Below are 19343 nucleotides of genomic sequence, written 5' to 3' on the forward strand. Positions count from 1 at the left end.
AGATTCGAGGCGTTGGAGGGCCGGTCGAGAGCGGTCGCACGTTGGAATGTGGCGTAGATCAGGGATCGGCAGAGACTAGACACGCCCGGTTCGTCATGGCGTGATGTTCCTTCTGGAGGGACCAGTGTAGTTAAGCCGGAGGCTATACGAATATGAGATGGACTACCCAAGACCACATAGAATTACTGTGCGTCTAAGATAGTGTCGGAGAGAGAGCGAGAAAGGTTCGCACTGCAGCGTCTAACTCAAACGTAGAGACCCGGCGTCAAAAGCAGTGCAACGCATTTGATCTCATCAGAGTACCGGCATATCGCCCGTGGTTGGCCCGGAATTGAGTTTCAAGAATATTGCAAGGTTGAACAGCAGTTTGTGCCCGCTGACACTGGAAAATTGGTACTTTCATAAGAGACTATATAAGCCGGCGAAGCGAACCTCGATATTTATGCTTCCTCCGCGATGGCATCTTGCAGCCAGTCGAGGGGTATATGATGCAGTGAATCTAGTACACTAAGACTCGGAGCCCCCGTTCCTCTTCTCCGGAAAGCACTAGATGACTTCAGACGACGGGGTAAAAAGATCTACTACCACCTCGAGGTCAGCAGCTGCGCAGCAAGACCCCCAAAGTGCCGCTGAATCTTTCACGGGCCGCTGCTAGTGCCTTCATCCCGAACCTTAACAGCTTGTTTTAACCATGATGTTCGAGATCCCGTCCGACTTTGAGATGGACTTCCGGGATAATCTCAGCTGTCATTTGTTCTGGATAAATACTGTCCTGGGGTCCGTTATGGCCGGCTAAACAACTAGTAAAAGTGTAATAGGGGCTCGGACGAGCTGCCTCTTTGCCTCTAATACTTTTTCAAAGAGGAACCGCCTCTCGGCCGCAGTGCCGGAGCATGCCCCTTGCGTACATTGCGGAGAGTGTAGCAAGGATCATGCAACGTTGGCCCCGGCCTGGTTCATTTACACCCGACGATGCGGCCACTTAATCTGACTCCTGATCTAAACCCGACACGTCCATTGGCGGAACCCCACAGCTCCTATTCGGTCCATGACGGCCGTTCGTTCGTCGACCGTTTGGGAAAGATTCCCCAGGGATGGTGAATCGCCTTGGCACCATACCGAAAAGCTCGTAAGCCTCGCGCGACTGGCTCAGGTGCAAAGAAATCAACATCTCACCAGGTCCCAAGAATGCTACCCACGTGGGTCAATGTTAGTTTATTCTGGGCAAGGCGGTCCCATCCAGAAGACAAACCCCAGTTCCCATGCAACCGATGCGCAAACACCCATAGCAAACGGCACTTGAATCTCCGTTTTCCCCTGTCATTCCATCATCGGTTCCTGCTCTGGACCCAGAGAAACTATTGAGAATGAATTAGATTGAAAAGGACGAGGTTCGTCCACGCCCATTCTATCATGCTCTCCTCACCCTCTCTCTCTCTCTGTCTTTCTCTCAGCCTCACCGGACTCTCTGTTCATATTCCGACCACTACATTCGTTCTCTTGAATTTTTAGCTGTATATATCTACTAAAACGTCAGCCTTACCTGTCAATATGGTTTCATTCACTTCTCTTTTCACGGCGTCTCTGGCCGTCGTCGGTGCCCTCGCCGCCCCCGCCACCGACAAGCCCATGACGACCGACCTCATCAAGCGCGCCTCGACCCCGTCCTCCGAGGGAACCAGCAACGGCTACTTCTACAGCTTCTGGACCGACGGCGCCTCCCCCGTCACCTACACCAACGGTGCTGCTGGCGCATACAGCATCCAGTGGCAGTCTGGCGGCAACTTTGTTGCTGGAAAGGGCTGGAAGACTGGTGCGGCCAGGAACATCAAGTACTCTGGCACTTGGTCTCCCGTCAAGAACGGCAACAGCTACCTGAGTGTCTACGGATGGACCAAGAACCCTGTAAGTGATTCCGACCCGTTACGTCGGGCGCATCCATGTGTGTTGGAGGAAAGTCGCTGATGCAAATCACTCCCACAGCTCATCGAGTACTACATTGTCGAGAACCATGGCGAGTACAACCCCGGCAGCGCGGGTACCCTCAAGGGCCAGGTCACCAGCGACGGTTCCGTCTACAAGCTGTACGAGAGCACCCGTACCAACGCCCCCTCCATCGACGGCACCAAGACCTTCAAGCAGTTCTGGGCCATCCGCGAGAGCAAGCGCGTCGGCGGCACCGTCACCACCCAGAACTTCTTCAATGCCTGGAAGTCCGCCGGTATGACCCTCGGTACCACCTTTGACTACCAGATTGTCGCCACCGAGGGCTACAAGTCCGCCGGCTCGGCCAGCATCAAGGTCCAGACTGCTGCGTAAACAGCACAATGCTTTTGAATATGGCAATATTTGGAAGGGGCAAGGGTCTGGGCTCGATCCAGGCGCGCGCGCACTCGCGCACGTGGGAATTTCAGGGATATTCGGACGCATGGCGATCACCAAGGAAATTGAGATGGCCTTCAGGCGGAGGGCGGGCCTTGCGGCTGTTTAAAAAGGCAGAGTTTCTTCAAAGTCAATCCTTACCAGATCCGAGTGCTGTCTACAATACAAATCACCTGCTTTCCATCATCAAGTGTTCATGTCGTCTCTAGCACCTATTCTTACGCAATGGCAACGGCCACTCCTGAGCTGATGGAAATGGAATAATCGATCCAGCCCCCTTTTCCGTCATCGTGCCCGAGCACTATATCTTGAATCCACATACGTATCCGTACAGAGTCAAATATTGTCGGACATGACATGGCCCCTGGGCGACTGGCCCAATTCGGCCAATGTGGATGCACTCGACCTTGCTATGGTATTTCAGGTCCACCGTACGGGCGGACATTTAAATTTCGATGCTGAACAATTTTTCCAAACTTAAATTTGCCCTGCTCCTCATCCAGCGATTCAAGGAGCTGAAGTCATGCCATCTGGCCAGCCTGCGAAGTGCCACCGACACAAACATTTGCATGGCCAAAGTTTCCAATGGCATATAGGGTCTTGGCTAACAGAGGCCCAGTATTGCTTCAAAGATTTCGGGTGGCCATTCAGTGACTCGATGTTCATTCAGTCTTGACATACACTACGGGAATTCAATCTTGAAAGACTGATGATTGCTGCTCGCTATTCAGAGGTTTGCAGAATCATGCCAACGCCCTTTAAGCCAACGCTTCATCGACGTGGTGTCTCCATGTGTTAACTGCAAAGCTTAGCATACTTACCAGTCACTTCCCATCAGGCAGAGCATTCGTCGCTATCTTTTAGATGAGTGTGAAAAGGCAGTAGTCCCGGCTGTACTTAAATCTGCCTCTGGAAAACGCATGAGATTATCCAGATTTAGATATTACACGTCTCCTCCTTGACTTGAACGTCCCCGATTTCGGACGCAGAATCGGGTTCTCTCGTCTCAGCGGCCTGATTACTTGTCGCCGATACGCCACCATCACACAATCTAATCATCTAAACCAAAGGTTTCCGGTTCCGAGCTATCCATTCTCTTATCTCTGTGGGGGTTCATTGACGTGTTCTGCTTCGCCGGAATCATTCCGACAACGATCTACACACGGGGTTATCTTATCTCAATTGTTACTTTGACACAGATCCTCGACACATGTAGGCCAGAGACAGTTTACGTTTGTCATGAAGCTTAGGAGGGGCAAGCGATATCAAAAGTTCTGGGGGTTGCACTAGAGATAATAGCTCAGATCACCACGGTGTGCTTGAATAATTGATGCAAGACTTTTGAGGTGCAGATTCGGCCAAAGTGCTCGGTGATAGGCACGCGCCTACGAATAGTATCACAGCTGCTGTTCGTCACTAAGCAAAGCCATGATCATTGTGAAGGTGGCAAGTCAAGAGCGCGTCACATCTCAATGCTGCCACCTTTTTCAAAAATTGAAGTTCGCTGCTGAGTCTTCTTGGGCCAACAGTCTCAATTCATATTGGGAAATAATGTCTTCCTACATAACATGAAATCAACAAAAGCTGAAAAAGAGTAAGCAATAAGTGCGTAAAAGGGGTTGCTATAGTACACTGTTCCCAAGAATACTTGTGCCGTAGCCAATCTCCTGTGACAAAATTTTCCGACACAGTTCAAATCTTCCATTAAGCAAATTCAGCATTCAGCTCAAGGCATCATCGACATTCGCAAGGTCAAGTATTCTAGAAATAATCAGTTGGAATCGGAACTAATAATTCCAATGTCATTTGATGGGTCTCATGCTCTAGGCTCTAGCCTCTTATCTAAAAACAACGCTTTTCATAAAATACATGGACTGGGTTCAATCTTTTCACAGCCCCTTTACAAGTTGCTCCGGATAGGAACCTCCTTCTCCGCACAGCAGCTCTGACTGCCCGAGGTCAACTGCGAGCCAATGTCCTTGTTTGAAGGCACGTCAAGCGCCGGGTTTCCAGTGAAGAAATCAGAAGGCGTAATATGCAGTTGCAGCATCTCAACAGGCCTGGAACAATTTGTCAGTCAGTTCCATCTTTCATCACAAGAAGGGGCGGACGCCTGTCATCCAAAAGAATAAAAAAAGTACTCACATGACCGGCCAATCTTCGATACGAGGGTTGTGCGTAAGACCAAACACGCTCCAGACGACTACATCCTGGTTCAGGACGTCCTCGTTCCTGTCAGCAGCGTCCTTGACGCCGCCGACCTCGAGCTTGCTCTGCAGCGTGTAGCGACCGCCCGCAAACAACTCGTGGTCCTTGTACTTTGTCACCCAGAGGTGGTGGCGCGCGAACAGGGCGCGCTTGGACTGGACGCTGTTGGGGTCGGCGAGCAGGAGCTGCGTCGGGGGCGGCGTGATCTTGTACCCGACGGGCTTGCCGCTAATGGGATTCGCCTTTTTGAGGTTCTGGATCTTGAAGACGCGGTTGTTCATCGGCGCCGCGTCGAAGCCCGCCGACGTTGTAATGGGTGTTTGCCTAACCTCGTACAGGTTGCCGTTGGGATTCGTCCGCTGGTCCATCTTGAGGGGCAGACTCTCCTCTTGCACGACCGTGTTCTCGTTGCCGTCGACGGAGGGGTCGATGCGCACGCAAAAGACGTGCTGGTGGTTCTGCGCCAGGGCGCCCGGGCTGACGACGTTGCCCCAGGGGGCCGTCTTGCCCGGGTCGATGTTGACAACCGAGACGATGCCCGTCGCGCGGGCCTCGACGACGATGCCGGCTGCCTGGTCAAACTTGAAGTTGAAGATGTACTCGTAGTTGGCAAGGGTGATGATGAACTGGATGACGAGCTCACGGCGGCGGGTGACGACGGCTCGACCGGTGCGCCAGTTCGTGTGCTTCCAGTTGATGCCGTTGTCCTGTTCGTGGAGACAGATGACGTTCTTCGTCTCAACGGCACTGCCCTTGGCGTCGGTGAGAACGCCGTCGAAGTACTATTCATTGATATTAGTACACTCAGATGGCCAAGTAGAAGGACTTCACTCTAGGGCATACCTTGATGACACCAAGGCAATCACAGCCGAGGGTCAGGTTGTTCACTGCGTTGCCAAGACCACCGTCACCAAAGTCAAAGGCTTGCTTGCGGTGGAAAGGTGGGCGAGGATCAGCATAAGGCACAGTCTGAAGCACCGTATCTTGTCAGTGGGGGCTCTTGAACCGAAAAACAACTACTCGGGTGTGCCATAACAACTTACCATGTCGCTCATGCTAAGACGGTACACGACCGGGCGTCCATCATATCGGACATCGTGAACAACAGCACCCTCACGAGGGTTGAAGGTAACACGCATGCGCCACTTCTGCCACTCAACGAGGTTGCCATCCGTGATAGAGAAACTAGGACCCTCAGGCTGGACAACAGTCAAGGGCTTCAGGTCCTTGCGCGTGCCGTTGGGCAACAGCTCGGGCACGTACTCGCTCTCCTGGCAGTGGTCGATAATGGTGGGCTTGTGTGTCTTGCCCTGGAGAGCGTCGCCCTTGCCGCCGGTGGCGAGCTCGTCGATGCGCACAATCTCCTTGGTGTGCGCGTCCATGACGGGGATGAGGGGAAGGGGGTAGGCGTAAAAGTTGGAGTCCGGGTTCCCGCTCCTTGTGTCCCGGGCGAAGATCAGTGCCTGGAAGAAGCGGCTGTCCCCGTCCGCCGCGTCGGGTGCGCCGTAGGGCCACGGCTCGATGACAACCTCGAACCCCTCTGGCAGTTGGAGCTGTGCGATCTTCTCCTTGAAGAGCGGGGAGTTCTCGACGGCTTGCGCAAGGGTCTCAAACTCATAGCTGGCACATATGCTTGTTAGCGTTGTGGACCCAACGAGAAACCTGGGGAGGCAGGGAAGGGAGGGAAGGGTTCCAGGGCTGTACTAGACATACACAGTCAGACTTGCTTGGTGCTCGGAACCAATGACCTTCTGGTCAACGATCTTTCCCAGGCCCAAGTCTACAATAGACTCGGTGTACTGAGCTTTGCTAGCGCCGCCAATGACATCGTAAAAGGCCTGGGCGCATCTTGCCGGTCTCGGTGAAGACGCTGTGAGGGTGCCAGAGTGCTCCAGCTCTAGGAACTTCACCACATCTGCTTTTGGCGGCTCCCAGAGGTAGATCACTCTGAAGTCCAAAACTGATCCGCCGTGCGCCGCAAGGACAATGTCTCGTGCCTTGTTAGTCTCTTCCGGAGACAGGGCAGACAAGGGGTGCGGAATGGATGCCATTATGAGAGAGAGGTCAAGTAGGGAAGGTCGGAACAAGGGAAGGGGGGTCGCTGAGGAGGTGTGTGACCGGGAGTCGTTGACAGGGTGGTTGTCGAGACTGAGCAAGCTCTCGTCTTTATGAACAACTAAGACAGTTTCGGAACCACCTATAATATTGATGCGTACAATCCGTTTGCTGATAGTGATAGGGAAAGACAGATGTAACATCGAAAGTCTGGCCCATTAAATGAGCCGAGACACTGCGATCTGCTAGTGCTCTCGGAAGGGATTCCGAGCACACACTTAGTGCGTATCGCGGAAGCAGCTCGGAAAGACGGAACGCCACTGAGTCAAGACAACGCCCCCATCGCTCTCTTATCTTCAACCCCGGCCTAAATAAGCCATGGACAGAAGCTAGTGTATTAAAGATTCCAGCCTGGACGCTTGCAAGAGGCTCTTGTGATTGGCTACTGATTAAAACATTGCTGGTGATTGGACCTCGCGCTGAAGATAAGGTGGCCAGGAAGCTGCTGCGGTACCGCCGGTACAGGATATCGTCTCCCTTTTGGGCGAGCTCGCGGCAGCCAGGTTTTCAACGCTCTTACTGAAAGGCTTGACAACCTTTCGGTGATAAGATCAAAGAGAGAGAGAGTCGGAACGCGTCTTTGTATGTAATAGCCATGGCGTACATAACTCGAGAATCGCCCGATACACAGGGGTCAACTCAGTAAGATCGTAAGACAAGTTAGTTTCAGTTTTGTGTTAATCATGGACAACGACATGAAGAAAGATACCGCGACTCTAGGAAGAATCGACTCTCAGTCCCAGACCGACGCTGTCAATGGCGACGACCTGCGCCTCGCCCAACTCGGGCATACGCAGGAGTTGAAGAGACAGTTCTCGCTGCCTGCCCTAGGAGCTTTGTGTCTCTGTCTCATGGCAACTTGGGAGGCGTTGTCGACAGTCGTTGCACCAGCTTTAGTGAGCGGAGGTGCCCCTTGTTTGTTCTACAATCTGTAAGTTGAAAATGGGACCAGGGGGTTTTCTTGGCGAGACACTGAATAGGACTAACATCATGTAAAGCATCATTTCCACTATTTGCACCATTTGCATCGCCTCATCGCTCGGAGAGATTGCTTCTATTTATCCGACTGCTGGAGGTAAAGTTTCCCCAATCCTCCCGTTACAGATTTTCCGCAAAGGAGCTTCATACGGTGGTCGATTGAAAGAAAAGTCTTGAAGAGCCCTCACAAAAAACACCAAAGACTGACTCTCCCTCTCGTTTCCAGGTCAATATCATTGGGTCGCTGCTCTATGCCCTCCATCGACTCGATCCGCAGCCGCATTCACAACTGGTTGGATTTCGGTGGGCGGCCAGGTCGTCCTGACCTCCTCGGCCGCCTTCGCAGCCGGCCTCCAGACCCAGGCCCTCATTATTCTCAATGATGATTCGTACGTAACGGAAAGATGGCAGGGCATGCTGTTCTACTGGGCAATCTTGGTGTACGGAATGGTCATGAACATTTGGGGCCACAGACTTCTCCCCACCGCCAATCTGATGTCCGGTATGCAAACTTTGGTATCCTCTGCTTTGAAGATAGGGCTCGTGGCTCACAATCTCAGGTGTCCTCCATGTCGTTGGTTTCCTGTCGATCCTGATAGTCTTGGGCGTCATGGCGCCCAAGAACTCGGCCTCGTTCGTCTTTACAGAATTCGTCAACTCCAGCGGCTGGGAAAGTGACGGCGTTTCATGGCTTGTCGGACTCATTAGTGCCGTCTATCCTTTCCTCGGGTACGCTCGTCCTCCCGCTAGTATCCCCTGCACACGCACACACTAATCCAATCTACACAGGTACGACGCCGCATGCCACTTGGCCGAGGAAATGCCCAACGCCAGCCGAAACGTCCCCATCGCCATGGTCGGCAGCGTCGTCGTGAACGGCATCATGGGTCTCGTCTACGGCACCGTGCTCCTCTTTTGCACCGGGCCCCTCGAGGCCCTCCTCTCGACCCCGACGGGATTCCCCTTTATGCAAATCTTCATGGACGTGACGAAGTCGTACGGCGGCGCCACCTTCATGTCCCTCATGATCATTCTCACCGCCGTGGCAGCCACCGTCGCCGGCATCACGTCCACCTCGCGGACGCTGTGGGCCTTCGCCCGAGACAAGGCCACGCCCTACGACCACTACCTCAGCAAGGTCAACAAGCGCCAGCAAATCCCCGTCCACTCCGTCGTCCTCGTCACCGTCCTTCAGATGCTGCTCGGGTTCATCTACCTCGGCAACACGACCGCCTTCAACGCCATTCTGTCCATGGCCATCATCGGGATGTACTTGAGCTACATCATCCCCATCGTGTACATGCTGGTGCATGGCAGGAAGAACTTGAGCCGTTCCGACTACGGCCCGTTCAAGTTGGGTCCTGTTCTGGGTCCCATCTTGAACGTCATCAGTTTGATCTGGATGACTGTGGTGATCATTTTCAGCACCTTTCCCTCGGCGATGCCCGTCACCCCACAGAACATGAACTACTCGATTGTTGTGATGGCCGGGTGGCTAGCCTTTGGCGTAATCTACTACTTCTCCTTTGGTCGGAAAAAGTTCGAGGTACCGTCGGTTGACAACGTTGTAACCGGGGTCTCCGTTCACACAGATGTGGCAGTTTAAAAACACTCAAAGAACAAAAGTTTAGAGCTTGAATAGCGGTATTGTAATTGATAGATGTTCGGGTCTCTCATGAATGTGTATCAAATCAGACCTTGGAACCGCCGTGAAATCTCCTCCGGATCCCCAAGTGACATCCCCTGCTCGTTGCCTCCAAAGAACCCGACAGGAAAGTCTGATGGCGCTGGATGCCCAGCATTCGCATGACCAAACGCGTCAAAAAGGTTCATGAGATCGTTTCCCATATTAAACATGTCCGGCATGGAGCTTGCTGTTTGTGGGCCCGCATCATACGCATCCCACGCGGCCTCCGCCCGTCTCCCATCGCGCTCGTTTTGGCCGGCAGTCTGCTCCAATCCGTTCATGTGGCTTTCGTTCGGATCCGTCTCCCCATTCTCCACCGGTGGAAGGGCTTCGCCTTTCTCAGGGTCGCTGCGCAGGCCCAACGACTTGATGCTCGGCATAAGGCCTCGAATCGTCTTCCACAACCTCCGACTGGCATGGCCGTGACGGGAGAACCCCTTGACCAGCTGCACAGCCTTCAAAAACTTTTCCTTGCAAGGTTCTGTGAAGACGCCTGGTGCGTGGCACACAGCCAGGAGGATCACAGCCAAGGCGCTCATCAGAAAGTAGTTAAAGGCATGCTGCTGCCGCGCGTAAATGTCGCTCGTCTCGTTCAAATGAACAAGCACCTGAATCGTGTCGAGCGCAATCTCCGTGACGAGCTTCGCGCTCTGCATGTCTGCTTTGATACTGGCGGTGCTGAGCACGTGGTGGCGGTGGATGAGCGTCCGCATGTGATTCCCTCGCAGGTAGAGCAGGGTGCGGAGGCGATGCACGCTGCGTGGCTGGATTCTCGGCGCAAGACCCAGTCGTGGATGCCGAAGCTGCAAATCTTCCGGTATCGAATTCAGCCAGTTCAGCGTCATGAAGTCGAGAAACGCCACGGTATCCTTGGGAATGAACTGAGATGGCGACTCGAAAGGGGGAAGCGCCTCCCAGACTTTCGAACAAAGCCTGCCATAAGCCACCATGCATCTCAGGTACGGATATTCGTCTCCCTTGAGCCGTAGTAATCAGCATTGAAGTCTCCAAGAAGGTGAGGGAAACGTCGAGAAACTTACCGGCTCCGGCAACTCGGGATCAATGTCGCGGTCGATAAGCCCAAAAGACAAGCTCGTGCCGAAGCTCCATCGGCGGTCCAGCACATATACACACCAGAAGCATCGCAGAGCCAAGTCTCTCTCTTTGGGATCCTTGAAGTTCTCAAGAAGTATGGCGCGACGATGAAGCCCGATTTCCAAGACTTCTCGCCCAGAGATGCCGATGGATCTCCACGCCAGCAACTCCTCGCCGCAATGAAACCAATAGATGCTCTACTCTCGAGTTAGCGAGAACATCAAGAGCCCACCAAGCCTTGGAGCTGCGTATCGTGTGCAGAAGATGAAGACAGGAAACTCACCAGCATGGTCATGATCTGGAGTTCTTTCAGGTCAATGAAAGCTTCCCCAGACACGCGGCACACGATCGGCTCCACCGCATCAACCAGCTTCGTGCTGATGGCATTCTGCCCTTGCGCCTCCATCACTATCGACGTGGCAATCGCTACTTTGACAATCTGCACATCCTTGAGTTCAATCCTGGGTCGATCCCCGGCAGTGGCCGAGTCCTCCGCCGCTGCCGGCGGGTTCTGCTGGGTCCTGACAAAGTCGAGAATATGGGGCAAACTCGCAGAGACATCATTCATATTGGTAAAAGGGTACACGGACTCAATATCATCCTGATAGACATCAAGCAGCCGAAGAACCTCGTCAGCCTCGAACGTCAAGAGGCAATCCAGGTCCTTTTGCGACGACGATGACGGCGAGGCAGGATGCTCCGAAGCCTCAGACGCCGCCCTCGCAGAGGCAGCCGGTGACGCCGATCTGCTGTTCGGCGACGCATCGCGCGCCTGGATGTGCACGCGGGAGAGCGAGGACTCTGCGATGCGGAGACTGAACGCCGACCTCGTCGGGCCGACGAACTGCGGCTCTCTCGGCTCGCTAGGCCGCCGGTTGGACTCGCTCGTGTACAGAGGACTAGGGTGCTGCGGACCGACGAGGGCCGCTGGCGACCGCGTGCTGATGTGCGTGATCTTGCCGGTGAGCTCGCGGAGGGACGAGGTCAGGGTGGCGACCTGCTCTCGAAGCGTGGCTACCTCATCGCTGAGGTTCTTGTACTGTGAGCTGTCGTGGTGATTAGGCCAACAGGGTTTGACGGTAGGACACTGCGGGGGTTCATACGGGTTGATGGATTCATCTCTCTCATGGGTAACCTCGCGATCTCTCAGCGGCGTCTGTTGCGGACCGGGAATGAAGATACACTCGGCGCCGTTGGAGAGACATCGCCGACACACGGCCTGATGGTCCTCCTTGATGCACTTGAGCTTCCGCTTCTTGCACTCGTTGCTTTTTTAACCGCATCTAGTCAGCTGATCGTTCTCCGGTGAGGGGTTTCACTGACGTGTATGTGCACGTCCATCTTACCAGGCGATGGGGGTATACTTGGCCCTCTTGGCCCGTTGCACCTCGGCAGACGCAGGCGCAGGGACTGGGCGCTTCTGAACCGATGCGGATCCCGCAGCCGACGATGGCGGCGTCACGGCCTCCGTTGCGTCGGCGTCCGGGCCCATGGTGTGCTTTCGCTTAATGCTGTCGCAGCCGGGGCAGCACGGTCGTAGCTCCGCGGAACAGATGAAGTCGGTCGGAATCGCCGGGGGGAGGGGGCGTGCGCTGTGGAGGACGATGTAAAGGAATGGTTCCGAGGTCTGTTGGGGGAACTTTGGGGGGTGCGAGCGTTCCGGCGGGTATTAGTAAAGAAACGCCTGCCTCCTTATCAGTCCTTCCGGGCCGCGATTCAGGGTCTAAGCACAATCGGACCTGATAACGCAGAGTCGGAGAACCTGGAATCTTTCAACAGCCATCAGGCTAGTGGCATTACTAAGTTGTAAGTCTAGAAGCTCATGAACGAATGATAGTGATTGTTCAGACTAGGTAGCAATGTAGGGTTGACCAGAAGTGCTGCATGTTCCACGTAAGATCATACAGTGACTTGACAGGATGGATTAGCAACATGAAGCCAACGTACTGTTCTCAAACTCGAAAGCTCATCAATTGTTGACTGCCCAACGAGGATATCGTGATGCGACATGAAGATGGAGGCGATCTTTTCCTGAAACCTAGGCAATGGCATGGTGTGCTCTTCAATTAGGAAATCCGTGGGAGCGAGCCAGTCAATATTCCCAGCCGACTTCTCTTCCCCAATCAGACTGACATTGGCCTCAACAAGGCCCTTCAACAAACCAAGTCTCTGCCTCCACCGCTGCAGTCGTAGCTACGAACAGCTGTCAGAATCCAAGCAACTGAAAATCCTCCTCTTGAGTATGTCAGTGAATATCCAGGCACGCCACTGCCGCATGAACGTGCATGCTTGTGTATTGCAATCATTTCAATTGACTTTGCTTCGACCAAGCAAAAAAAGGAACTTTTTCCTGGTGATTCCAATCTGTTGCCAGCACGGAAAAGATTGTTGAAACCCTCCGACGTACCCAAGTTGAGCCTATATAAAGAGTCTACCTAAGAGAAACTCACAACAAAACCCCGGCGAGGCGGGGGTCCATCTCCAACGCACTAGATTCTACAAAAGTCCGCTCAGCCTAGTCGTCTCATGACCTGAGATGGGACAAAAAACAGGCTTCATTGATGCACTACTCCTGTGCGAGGTGCTGACACTTCACAGTCAAATCGGGGGTACCCAAAAGTGCCATGTGGGCCGTTCCCTAGACGTTGGGGTGAATTTGGGTATCACATCCCTCCCTCCCCACCACACACACGACATCCGCTAGTTTAACCACGACCAAAGAGACTGTATAGACCAGTGCTTGCTCGAGTTGCTCTAGGGTAAGGCACATCTAAAGAAAACTGCCGATTAATCGCTGCTACTAGCATCCTTCAAAGCTCAAACGTCTTGATCGGAATGGTGTAAAACCCACCATCCTCGCCCGCAAGTCACCGACCCCCCTTCGCTAGCAAAGTATAGATCCGATTGGCAATCACACACGGAGGGGAAGTCATGGCACGTTCTCTAAACAGATCATGAAGTAAAAGGTGATGGAAACACCCAGTTTGCTTGTTCGTGCTATACACCACAGTAGGACATTTGCCACCATGTCTTCTCCGATTCCGAAACCCATCCAACGCAGAAAGCGCGTGCTGTGCCGTATTGCCCAACCAATCAACCCATGTATATATATACATGTCTACGGGACGAACCCTTTCATGTTCCCAAACATAAAGTACCCCCTTCCTGAGTCCCCAACACCTTGCAAAAGAAACTCAAAGATAAAAAAACGACCTCTCCTTGCGGAGAGAAACAACGCCTGTGTACCATTCCAGGGCGGGGAAGCGACGGTTGACGTTCCGTTCGCCTCCCTACCACCCCTTTGGATCCATCCGCTGGATTTTTTAGGTCGTCCGAAAACGTGGCCGTTTGTGTATATATACAGCAATTTTCAAGGGCCTCGGTTGCACCACCAAGGGCATTCGGCTCATGAGGCGCGAAATGCTGTCACCGCATTCCACTGAGCCATTGTGAAACGTATCTCGACCCGGCCGGTTGAGAAGGGAGATAAAAATAGAAAATGAACGACAAAACGTGAGGAATATCAAAAGGGAGAGAGAGAGTTGAGAACCGAAGAAGATGGAAATAGATCCGGCTGCGCGCGTGTGACACTACCGTCAAGTGTTTCCACCCGATTGAGCGACAACCCGGCAGCCATGTTGTACTGATGATCATGATGTCATGACATGATTGCCAATCGAAAGAGACTCGTTCTCGCTTATTTCGTATCTTTTTTTTCTTTTTCTTGATCGACCCTGCAGCGGTCGGCGGTGGTGGTGGGCGATAATGGGCAGAGCCGGGTCAGGCAAAAAAGGCCGACCAAAGTCGGCCCAATGAACGCCTGAGCGCGGCCCATCAACCCAATATTCCCATCACGATTTCGGGGGCGGCAGAATGCGACACACGAGGGGTATGGCATTGAATGATTCCGAAATGAATAGAGAATTAAATGAGGATTCAAGTCATCCCCAATTAGGCAGGTTAGTAGGCAGTATATCCTTCAAAGCCCTCCGCCACGATCTGGTCCTGGTAGTTGGTGGGGGTAACGGTGTTTGATGACGAGATGGAAAAGGCTGTCTCGTGTGACAGACCATTGGTCATTGGCGAGTTATGACCAAACGGCGAAAAAGCAAAGGCCTCTGACGCGGAGGAGAGCGGCATGTTGGACACGGCCAGGTACGATGCCTGGGTCGTGTCGATCGCCGCCAACTCAGGCATGTGGTAGGACTGCGTGAAACCCAAGTCGTAGGTCATGTTCTCGCCCATGTGGCCAAGAGACAGGTCCATCGACATGGAGGGGTCGAATTGTTGGGCCGTCGCCAGCATCTCCTCCTCGTCTTCCTCCTGTCCTTCGCCCTCGGCGGCCTCGTCGTCGGCGGCCACAGTCACCTCTTCCATCCACTGCTTCAGCTCGTTCATGGGGGGCCAGTCACCACCGCCCTTGCCGCCGCGCTTCTCCTCGTCGTCGCCCCGCTTGTTTTTGCCACGGGGTGTCTTGGGCTTGAAGTGAGTGCGGCGCAGATGAGCTGCAGCGTTGTAGTAGGCGCCGTACTGCTTGCGAGCGACGCATTGCTTGCACTTGGAGAGTGGGTTAATGGCCTGGACGCCGCTCTGCATGCCAACCGTGCTGGGGTCGCGGCACACAAACTTCTTGACAAGACCCTCATGCTTCGCGTTGATGTGCCTCCGCAGCTCATGGTCGCCACGGAAGCCGTCGGGGTGATCGGTGCACATGTCACAGAACACCTTGGGGTGCTTGGGACGAGTGTAGCTGCCCTTTGACACGGCAACCTTGCCTTCCTTTTTGGCACTAGCGGACTGAGACTTGATGGCGTCGTGGGGCTTGGGGCAGATCTTTGTGCGGTTGGCATTTTGGATCTGCTGGAGGCGCGCTTCCTTTGCCCTGCGCTCGGTGCTTGATTTGGTGGATGCCGTGCTGTTAGCAGAGATGGAGCGCTCCATCATCGACGAGCCCTGCGTCAGGAACTGCTCGTCGATGGGGGACTGTTGGGCATATTGAGGCGAGAGGCTGGTGCCGGCGCCGGCGCCAACGTAGGCTAGAAAGTCCGACTTATTTGGCGAGGTGCCAGAAGGCACAGGGTAGACCTCAGGAGACATGAAGTCGGCAGCGCCTTGCGAGTGTGCCGAGTTGATCCTCGTCATCCCGAACGCGCCGCTCAGTGACTGGTTGTCGAAGGAACTATTCTCCCTCGTCAAAGGTAGGGTCTCGGCAGCAGATGTACCCGAGCTCATTGACGGGCAAGCCGAGTTCATGAGGCTGGCCTGCGAGTTGCGGCCGTCGTAGGGTGTCAGGAAGTTCTGCGGCGGAGGGACCATGGCGGGAGACGGTATGCTCTCGTCTTGCGCAGCGAGGAAGTCGAGGGGGTTCATGCCAACCTCTGGGAAGACGGCGTGCTCCTCGACGGGCGATAGGCCTGAGTGGCGTCGGTTTGTTGGCGATCGCTGTAGGGAGGACTCGAACAGGACATGAGGGTCGTCCTGGCCCTGGTAGAAGCGGTCCATCATGGGGTTGGGGTTATTTGACGTCTGGAGGGGTTGCAGAGGGCCCTTGACGACAAAGGGGATAGACTTTTCTGATCTGTTGGAAGCACTTCTCGACATGCCCGTCATAGGCGTAGCGCGGGGGTGCTGCTGGGACATGACCCTCGCGCGCTTCATGGGATGGGGCGAGTCATCACTGGTGCGCTCCTAGGAGGGTTTGTTAGCACGGATGCTTGGTTCACGGCAGTCACGAGCAATGGTGATGACGGGAGTAGTGGTGGTGGTGGTGGTGGTGCATTACCATCATTCTTGTTTGTGTGGCAGCGTAGCCCATGTTGGATTTGCTCCTAGGTATTGTGGCCCGGCGGTTGAGCAAAGGGGTGACTTTGGGCTGTTGTTGGTATTGTATGAAGGAGGCGGCGGCATCTACATGGTAGTCCCCTTGTGACGGGAGCAGGTTCAAGTTGCTCTGGGCAGCTTGGGGTGCTGCGGATGCATGTTGCTGAAGAAGAAGGTTTTGGAGGTTTGCCAACTCTTGCTGCTTCTGTTGCATCTGCCTCTGAATCTCCTGGACGTTATTGTACGGATGGCTCATGTTGAATCAAGTCGGTGGAGAACAGCGGGGTGACGGGCGAAGAAGCTACGGTGGGTTTGGTATGGTAAGGAAGTGAAGCGTGTCGGGCTCCCACTCGGTTGAGGAATCCAAGGCCGTCCGAGTCAAGACACGGAGAGAGAGTGTGGTGTTAGACGTTGATGGTAGACGAGGTGTGATGTGACACGATGTTGCTGCAGCCTCGTTCTTCTTTCTCCAACGCATTCAAGGACCCCCGAGTGACGACTTGTGGAAACCGGGCGGGGAAAATTAATTGTTTTGTTGGAGCGAGACAAGCAAGACAGAACGTTGTTGTTTGGCTCTTGTCTTTCTATGTAGGTGGTGCGCAGCGAAACAAATGAGACCCGGCGGCGTCAAGTTTTGTTTCCTGGTGTTCGAGACTCTCTCTCTCTCTCTCTGGTGGATTGCTTGGGGAGGGGTCTCGAAGATTTGTGCAAGCAGGAGGACTCAAGGTTGACTTGAATTTGGCGAGGCGGTTTGAGGCGAGTTGATGATCGATGGTACAGGGAAGTCTGTGGCTTCGAATAGGAAGACGATCGCAGAAGAATTCGGGAAGGCGGACGGCGAGAGGCCAGTAGTTTAAAGAAGTCGACAGGATCAGCAGCGCGACGAATGCCCAGTCATGGAAGTGAGGCTTTGCGGCGTCTCCACAGCGAGCTGGTAATGTCGGTGGAACAGGCAAGACAGAGCACGCTAGACGAGCAGGGATTGAGGATGTGAGGGTGGATGGTGGATGGTGGATGGGAAGGGGAGGGGAGGGGGGTGTGAGGATGTGTGTGTGTGTGTGTGGTGGACGTGCGTGCGTGCGTGTGTGTTGCGATGATGTGGTGGTGGTGTACGGGATGGGGGGTGGGTGTCTCTGTCTTGTCGGCAGGATGGTTTGGTTGGATTGGCCGAGGAGCATTGGGGTTGGATGGATGGATGGATGGACGGTGTGATTGAGAGACAGCAAGAGTGAGAGTGAGAGACAGAATGAGTGAAAGTGAGAGTGAGAGAGAGAGAGGTGACGGTAGTAATGAGCTGGCCGAAACGGAACAGCCGCCAATAGCAGACACGATATAGAATACAGCGAATTTGGCTGCTCTTTCGGCATGGCAGATGTTATTATTGTCAGGTACCTAATTCCGGTGTTGCAATCAAGGCCAAGGCATTGATTGCGCTGCTCCTCTGCTGATGGGCTGCTGGGCTGCTATTCTGCCCGGCGGTCAAAGGTGCGGTGAACAGGACACGAGAAGAAGGGGGGTGTGGGACGAGCGGTGGGAGGGACGATCAAGACCACGAGTGGTTGATCACCACCGGCACCACCAAGGATAAGGGGACGACGAGAAATGGAACTCTCGACAGCGCGCTGGAGGATGAGGGATAGCAGACAACACAACCAGCTCAGCCAAAAGGACAAAAAAAAAGATACCTATCCGTAGTACCTACCTTACATAGTACATACTACGTAATACGCAGGCGGAATCGCAAGCGGCGGCAGAAGGCCGGCAAAGAACGAATGGAAGCGAGGAAAGAAGGTTAAAGTGGATGCAGCCGCACCGCCCCTCTCGCTCTGACACTATCCGTCCTCTCAGTGAGCCCCATTGAGCTCAGTGAGTGAGAGAGAGCATCATCACTCAGACAGTCATACTCCAAATGACAGAGAGGTGGACCACCCTACAGACTAAAAGCTGCTCTGCGACTGGATGGAAATTCATACAATTGCATTCACTCCCTAACGGAACTCAGAGCCGCCCGTTGTCTCCACTAAGCAAGTACTACCATAGTACGTAGGGAAAAAAAAGAAAAGGAAAAGGTAAACACACCCACTGGAAAGGGCTGGCTGGGATCTGCCCGTCCCGTCAACACACCAGGCCGACGAAGCGTCGTCGCACACGGCGTTTCCAGTTTCCCCCAGTTCTGTCTCCCGTCTCTTTTGAGAACGTGCCCTCCAGGTTCCAACCGCACATCTCGGCTTCGGTGACGACTTTTTGTCCCAGTTTCCAGTTCAACCCAGTCGTGGTATTTTTGGGTGTGTGGGTGTAAATGCTGGCTGGTCAGCAGGGGGCGTGTGGGCACCGAACACGTCTGCTAGCGCGGGTGAGGCAGGGGTGCGACGCCTAATCATCTCTCCTTTCATTGATGCTGCTGCTCTGGGTCGCCGAGTCACACACTCTCTCTCTCACTCTCGCACTCACTCACTCTATCTCTATCTCTTTCTCTGTCATCCCTCTAATTTGATACCGTGGGAAGTAAGAATTGGTCTGGGCAGCAAGCTCTCCAACTTTTGCCCGGCTGGCTGCCGTTCAGCTCGCCCACAGACCCCCCCCCTCCCCTCTCCCTCCTCACACTTTCCACGCGCATACGCAATGAACCACCCTCATCCTAAGCTACGAGGATGAGCAAGATGAAGTCGTATCCAGCGACTCACAGTTGAGCCCCCTTCATCTTGAATCTTGTCCGTATTGAGACTGGCCCTGAACCCACGGCTCAGGAACCTTGTCCTTAGCTTGGGCTGTCTAGGCTCTAGACTCTATACTCTTGCACGCGCCTGTCTATGCCGCAGGCCGGTAGCGCTGGGCCCGTCTGTCATTGTCAATCTTGGCCCCCCGGGGGGTGCGCGCGACCTTAATTTTGAGCCTTTCCAAACGCAGCCTGGTGCTTGCCATAACGTTCCCTAGTGATGACTATCATGGCCTGACTTCATCAAAAAAGTCCACTGTCCGAGGTCAAGCTCATTTACAAGGTCCCCCAATTTCATCACCACTACAGCACCACACGACGCAGCTTGGGGTTCGGGCCGCC

The 19343-nt window shown here is 54.1% G+C and overlaps 5 protein-coding genes across 5 annotated transcripts; 2 read left to right on the forward strand and 3 right to left on the reverse strand.

The window, feature by feature from the left end:
• Positions 1 to 1551: 1551 nt before the first annotated feature.
• CORC01_02273 (glycosyl hydrolase family 11) lies at positions 1552 to 2319 on the forward strand (the record flags this gene model as incomplete). Its single annotated transcript, XM_022613924.1, has 2 exons — positions 1552 to 1905; positions 1984 to 2319. The coding sequence occupies 2 exons, from the start codon at positions 1552 to 1554 to the stop codon at positions 2317 to 2319; spliced, it is 690 nt and encodes a 229-aa protein (XP_022479718.1).
• A 1963-nt stretch (positions 2320 to 4282) lies between these two features.
• Positions 4283 to 6641, reverse strand: CORC01_02274 (copper amine oxidase; the record flags this gene model as incomplete). The annotated part of the gene is made up of 5 exons (XM_022613925.1): positions 4283 to 4442; positions 4528 to 5372; positions 5434 to 5559; positions 5634 to 6210; positions 6304 to 6641. The coding sequence occupies 5 exons, from the start codon at positions 6639 to 6641 to the stop codon at positions 4283 to 4285; spliced, it is 2046 nt and encodes a 681-aa protein (XP_022479719.1).
• A 747-nt stretch (positions 6642 to 7388) lies between these two features.
• Positions 7389 to 9289, forward strand: CORC01_02275 (amino acid permease; the record flags this gene model as incomplete). The annotated part of the gene is made up of 5 exons (XM_022613926.1): positions 7389 to 7636; positions 7704 to 7780; positions 7910 to 8185; positions 8244 to 8412; positions 8473 to 9289. The coding sequence occupies 5 exons, from the start codon at positions 7389 to 7391 to the stop codon at positions 9287 to 9289; spliced, it is 1587 nt and encodes a 528-aa protein (XP_022479720.1).
• Positions 9290 to 9369: 80 nt separating this feature from the next.
• On the reverse strand, positions 9370 to 12092 carry CORC01_02276 (fungal specific transcription factor domain-containing protein; the record flags this gene model as incomplete). Its single annotated transcript, XM_022613927.1, has 4 exons — positions 9370 to 10347; positions 10411 to 10662; positions 10749 to 11733; positions 11812 to 12092. Coding segments are annotated over 4 exons (2496 nt in total), but the record flags the coding sequence as incomplete, so codon positions are not given.
• A 2333-nt stretch (positions 12093 to 14425) lies between these two features.
• CORC01_02277 (uncharacterized protein) lies at positions 14426 to 16541 on the reverse strand (the record flags this gene model as incomplete). The annotated part of the gene is made up of 2 exons (XM_022613928.1): positions 14426 to 16153; positions 16248 to 16541. The coding sequence occupies 2 exons, from the start codon at positions 16539 to 16541 to the stop codon at positions 14426 to 14428; spliced, it is 2022 nt and encodes a 673-aa protein (XP_022479722.1).
• Positions 16542 to 19343: the final 2802 nt, after the last annotated feature.

The sequence above is a fragment of the Colletotrichum orchidophilum genome (assembly GCF_001831195.1).
Source record: "Colletotrichum orchidophilum strain IMI 309357 chromosome Unknown Scaffold_12.1, whole genome shotgun sequence".
In the NCBI taxonomy this organism is placed as follows: Eukaryota; Fungi; Ascomycota; class Sordariomycetes; order Glomerellales; family Glomerellaceae; genus Colletotrichum; species Colletotrichum orchidophilum.